The sequence below is a fragment of the Thermobia domestica genome, chromosome 3 (genome assembly GCF_964235325.1).
Source record: "Thermobia domestica chromosome 3, izTheDome1.hap1.1, whole genome shotgun sequence".
NCBI classification, from domain to species: domain Eukaryota; kingdom Metazoa; phylum Arthropoda; class Insecta; order Zygentoma; family Lepismatidae; genus Thermobia; species Thermobia domestica.
The window spans coordinates 156,275,118-156,281,117 of record NC_137456.1 but is presented as its reverse complement, the minus strand read 5'-3'; the positions used below and the strand labels follow the sequence as shown (position 1 = coordinate 156,281,117).

At 35.0% G+C, this 6,000-nt stretch overlaps 1 protein-coding gene across 2 annotated transcripts in view; it reads right to left on the bottom strand.

Moving 5' to 3' along the window:
• Window positions 1-1,769: 1,769 nt before the first annotated feature.
• Window positions 1,770-6,000, bottom strand: part of LOC145681538 (uncharacterized) — a 265,950-nt gene continuing 261,719 nt past the window's right edge. For both annotated transcript variants that reach the window (XR_014130804.1, XM_081753181.1), the window contains exon 2: window positions 1,770-1,896. Coding sequence is in view for 1 of the 2 variants with exons in the window: in XM_081753181.1 (XP_081609307.1) it covers window positions 1,847-1,896 (50 nt within the window). In the remaining variant the exon portion in view is untranslated. The remainder of the gene's footprint in view (window positions 1,897-6,000) is intronic.

Here is a 6,000-nt window from a genome sequence, read left to right as displayed (position 1 = left end):
CTTAAGTAGCCAATATGGTCTCCCCTACTAACGTTAGTGCTTAGTGCTCTTTTTTGGTGCACTAAGAATGCACTAATGATGTGATAAGTTTGGTGAAAATCTCTCTGCATAAAGACGGGTGGCGAGCAAACTTCATATGAAATTAGACCACCACCAACAATCTTCAATAACTCGTAAACTTTGATAGAATTAACATTAGTTCTTAGTGCACTAATGTGCACTAACAATGCACTTCCGATGGGCAACGTTTGGTGTAATTTAGGAGAGATGGAGGGCCAATATCAGACACGTAAGTTGATGGTTTGTTCATGGTAGACTGCGTAAGTTTAAGGCAAATTTTCTCGAAATATAGGGATGTACAATTTATTTTAAAAGTTGTGCAAAACAGTAGGCTACTAAATTCATATATTACATTTGTCTACTTAAGTCTTCGATATGATGATTCCGCACTCCAAGTTGATGGTTGAGTTCGAAATTTTGGAGTTAATATTCTCGAAACACAAGACTGTACAAAATCATTTGAATGGTCTACAAAATTCTACGCCACATGTTTATTCATATCCGCTAATTATTTGTCTGATATTGCTAATCAGCGCTCCAAATTAATGGTTTGCTTATGGTTGAATCCGTAAGTTTAAGGCTAGTTTTCTCGAAACACATTTGTGTACAAAATTATTTAAAAGGTGTATAAAAGTGTACAAAATTCGTAGATTAATTTTGTCTACTTAGAACTTCAATATGAAGGTTCTGCACTCCAACTTTATGGCTGAGTTCGAAATATTGCAGCTAATTTTCTGGAAACACAGAGGTGCACAAAATTATTTGAATGGTGTACAAAACTCTACGGAAGGTGTACAAAATTTTACGGCACATATACAATCATATACGCTAATTGTATGTTATATATATTGCTAATTGGCACTCCAACTTAATGGATTGCTTATGGTAGAATCTGTAAGTTCGTACAATTTTCTCGAAATACAGGTGTATGTAAACATTTTTTAAAAAAGTGTACAAAAGTGTATAAAATTCCTACATTATTTTTGTCTACTTAAATCTTCGATATAATTATTCCGCACTCCAAGTTGATGGTTGAGTTCCAAATTGTACGTACGTAAATAACTGTTTATATGTGTATGATGTATTGTTTGCACGCTTGCATCAAGGTGTGTGTGTGTGCGTGTGTTTGTGTTCGGAATGTACTTGCTTGTCAAGGTTTTGCTCCCTTGTAATCGATATATAGCTATCTTGGAATCGATATTTTGCCCTCTACTTGGAGAAAAACCCTGCAGGCGTCCATGTAACTAAAGTAAACAAGATTGGTAACAACTGCACTAGACTTATCCTCGTATATATCAAAATCTACAAAACTGTATTACCTAGGAAAAGGATTAACCTAATATCGTTTAGGACTCATACGTTGTACTCGTAATGGTATATGCATTTAAACTTGGTGGCATACTAGTTTGTATAACATGGAAATAAAGCAAAATGTAGTTTAAGAGTAGAGAAGATACAGATGCACTGTGTATCTTCCTTCAAATGGTTCAACAGTCAAATACTAAGACACACTACTTAAAATACATTTATTATGGAACAAATACAAATAAACCCTACAATCTATAACGCATGCAGAAAGCTATTTATCAATTAATACGACAAAATTCTGCATTTCTTGTGTAAATTTAAAGTTTAGTACTATTTACAATTATTCAAATAAAATATTATTTTACTACACTTTGATTACAGTATACACTCTAAATATCTAACCTGTTTCCTCAGGTGTCCTCTTTGCTTACTGGTTCCATTGTTATGTTGGAAGTAGTAAAACCTTTATCTTCTTCATCTATTGTTCTAGTTGTGAACCAAGTATGTTGGTGGAAGACTTCTTTGTATCTGGAATGACACAAAATAAAATACAAAATAACTACTAAAGTCTCATGAATCTTTCAGAAACTGTGAGTTGTGAGCCATCTACACAGACGGTGATTTTTTCGGTACTAGACAAGAAAATATAAAAATCGCGAAGACTAGAATTTGAACATGCACATTTCTTTTGTGAGAAACATGTCGATACTAGAGGTGATGCTAGAAATCTTTGGCATCGTTGGAAATGCACAGCTGAATACAACGCTTCGTAATTCCGAAAGTAGCCTGCAAGACGCTCTTTTTTTTAATACTAATTACGGTTATTTTACGTCAAATGTAATGGCATTAAATCAATCCAAACAATTGAAGCAGTGATTTAATAAGCATTTTGTTTTCTCAGACGTGGTGTATTATCTCTTCCGCGTTACCTCCAAACTACGATAAAGGAAACCACGTATAACTAAAGCACGATGATTTCCTATTGGCCTATCAACGCTTGTATTCTTCCGCAAAATAGTTCACCACTATTAATTATTAATTTTCTTATGAAACAACTATCTGCAAAATACTCGTAGTTCTCCGCTTTTAATTATTACTTTTACTATGAAACAACCATACAAAACTGTGATATTATTATAAATGGTAAAACTATAATACAGATTATCTGATAATTTTACAATCGAGTATGCTTAATGAAACAACATAAATATTAGATTTAAGCATGTGTAGCTATTATGGCTCCAATTCAACTGCGTAGATATTCTATTTCTTCTGTTACAAGTAATCCGCACGACAAAGATTATTAATATCGACGTGTTTAATTTGCTCTTTCCCATGTGAAAGTGAGAGCGATGCGTCACTAGCCAATCATATTGTTGAACAGCGGAAGAACACCGATATTGTTGTTTATCTTCATTTAGAGGTAAGGCTGGACAGATAATAGTTGTGCGTAGCAATTTCTTTTTTCAAGAATTTTTTTTAGATGAAGCACGATTCCTCCTCTTTTTCGCTACGCGAACCCCTTTATTGCTTGAATGGTCAGTAATGGAAAGGAGTACAAGCAATGTGGCAGAATAGGCTTCGTAGTGAAGCGAATGTTCGATCAGTACTCTAACTGTAAGAATGAGGAAGTTGCTGTAGAGCTGTATGATATAGGGTGAACGGTCTATCGGGAGTAGGATGTAAATATGCGTGTTTAAAATAAGAGAGTGAATCCCGTTTTACCTCGCAGCTCGCGACAAAATGATATCAGTGTTTATCTCAAGAAGACGTAACGACAAGGATGCCTACAGACATGTTTTCGGTACAAGTTGCGCCCATGAAATTTTTCATTGAAATCGAGACAGTCTAACTTCAATAACACCGTAATGATGGTTTTCAAAATCCCGATATTGAACAAAATTTAATCTTCAAAGTCTACAAAACAAGTTATCTTGGTTTTGTCACAATCAATTTCGATCTCTACTACTTTCCGTGGAGAGCTTGAGTAGAATAGTTAATTTGGAAGGGTTATACAGCGATGGATACGGCTGTGTATGAAGTCCCTGTTTGGCTAAAGTGAGTATTTTGCAATTTTAATATTTTAATATTTATTTTAGTAAATCGTATATTTAGCAGGGGATACCTAGACAGTGCAACATAATATAGAACTTATAAATCAAAAATGTACTATTATTATGCATTTCTATTTGTAAACCTTGTATAGATGATCTACGTTTATTATGTGCAGGTGAGAGGGTGGCTATACTAGTTGTCTCAAACCCCTCTGCGGGACCCACGCGACTCCCTGAATTCGTACTTCCAGCCATACACATAATGTTCGTTGAGCATGAACTTGTTGCAGAGATGTACTATTTCGTCTGTGATATAGAAGTCAAAGTTTATTTTACAGAAGGAAAGTAATTTTCGATAATTTTGAATTATTTGTTTTAATATGTTAGGTAATAATAGAATCATGATTATATTGATATATCCCTAAAATAGAAAGCTCCATAAATGTTAGTAATTCACTTAGGATTTTCGTTTTATAAGGATTAATTACAATGCTTCTTATGCAGTACTATGAGGGTGCAAATTGTCACATCTAAGAGTACGTACATTAAAAAAACAACAACAGAAAACCTGCTTCTGATTATTGGAACCAACTATCCGCTCGGGTTTGTGTGTTTATTAAACTAAAGAACGCGTTTCCCATGGTAGGCTAAAACCTGTTAGTTATACGAAAGATGACTTGGTCGTTAGACGAGGGGTTTCCCTTCTTGATAGTGCCGAATTAAATTCAGAAAAAAGCAACTGGTTTTTGTATCAATTATGTCCTATAATGCATCTAAAATTAGAGAGATATTTATGTAATATATTTTCAAACAACCCTCTGAATTATAATGGAGTAGAAGGAAAACTATAACAACAAGAATTATAAACATAATAATAACAGTAAATTGCAATGAACATTTATTCAATTTCTCCCTTTAATTCCTCACTTATCTCTTTCTAGTATTGCAACAGTCACATATTTCGTCGACAGACTCACAAAGTGCCGTATCTTAAAAAAAAATAATCGAAATTTGAGTTATTTTGCTATGTAGTTGCATACACTGACTTCTACAATTTCACAAAACGACACATCTGTAATATGCGTTATTTTGATGGTAGTGATGACGTCACTGTGTTGTATCTCAAGATTAAGCATATAAACCATTTTCACAAGCAGTCGTATCTTTAGTTACGACAGTTTGTGAGCAACAAATCTTTCGCAACTGGACAGATACGTCTATATTCAAAGCAATTTGTTTATGTATACAAGGTGGTCCAAAAGTAGGTATACGGTCCCTTACTGATCAACTCATTGCTTTTTATATCATTTCTTATTATTATCCATCAGGTAGACTTAGTTTCTTTATTACTTGTTCTTAATGTATTTTTACTTATATCTGAAGCTCGAAACAGCCGAAGCAAATAAACTTATAAGCTAGAATGTTATACTTGATCAATGCAGGGGTGTATATCTATTTTTTGTCCACCATGTGTATATATTTACACGGCATGCGGCGTCCTCAGGTTGCGGATCGAGGAGAAGATATAGAGGTTAGCTGCGAAGATACTGAATAAGCAGTCGCGGACAGACAAAGAGTGGCCCTCCAGCTTGGGGGTTTGGGTGAGGCTAACAACCTCATCCTGTAAGAAAAAGACACTTGTTGAGAAACATTCACAGAAGCCTCGGACCAGGACTGATAACTTGGCACGAACTCAGCAAAAGAAAATGGACATGAGATTTGGAACATGGAATATTAGAAGTCTTTATAGGGCAGGCGCGTTAAAATCCATAACGAATGAGTTAGAGAAATACAGGATGGACCTAGTAGGAGTTCAGGTTGGTTGCTATGAAGCGGTATGCGGTGCAAACACGTAAGATCAGAGAAATCTCTCTCCGATTCTTTGAATCTCGGCATGGACAAGATTAGGGAGATTCAGTCCACAGTGCTATAAGCACATTTATTAAGCACTGTGGCAGTATTTATGTACCTTCGCAACTTGGACCGATTGTTAAACTGGCAATGAAAAATAACCCATATACCGTTCAATGTGTTGACAGAAGCTATTTACGAGACTTTAGATCTCTGTCCCAATGTCTTCGTATTCTGTCGGTTATACGTGACGAAAATGGATATCCAATCAATTGGGCGGAAATGTGCGAAGTGAAAGTGCACAAAGACTCTCCAAACTGTATTCAGTTTAAGACAAGTCACTTGGAGGACACTTACAGAACTATTCCCCTGAAAAGAACGCAGATTGAATCCACCAAGATAGAAGTTCCTACTTTGCAGACTTCCGAAAAATTATCTCCAGAGAAGTACGAGGATTTGTTATAATTGTGTCTGGGCCCAACTCCAATCATTCGAAACCCTGAACATGTTCAATTTTACAGAAACTTACCACATTAGTCATCCTTGTCAAGTGCGATATGAAAGCATGTAATTTGCAATTATTTTGCAATAATTTATATTATGACAATAACTTGATAGCGTTATTTTATTATATGGTTAGTACGCTCTTAATTTTGTATTCCTTGTGTGTTCTCAGGAATTTCGTTTTATCCTCAAGAATCTCAGGAAGCGTTTGTTAAATTATTTT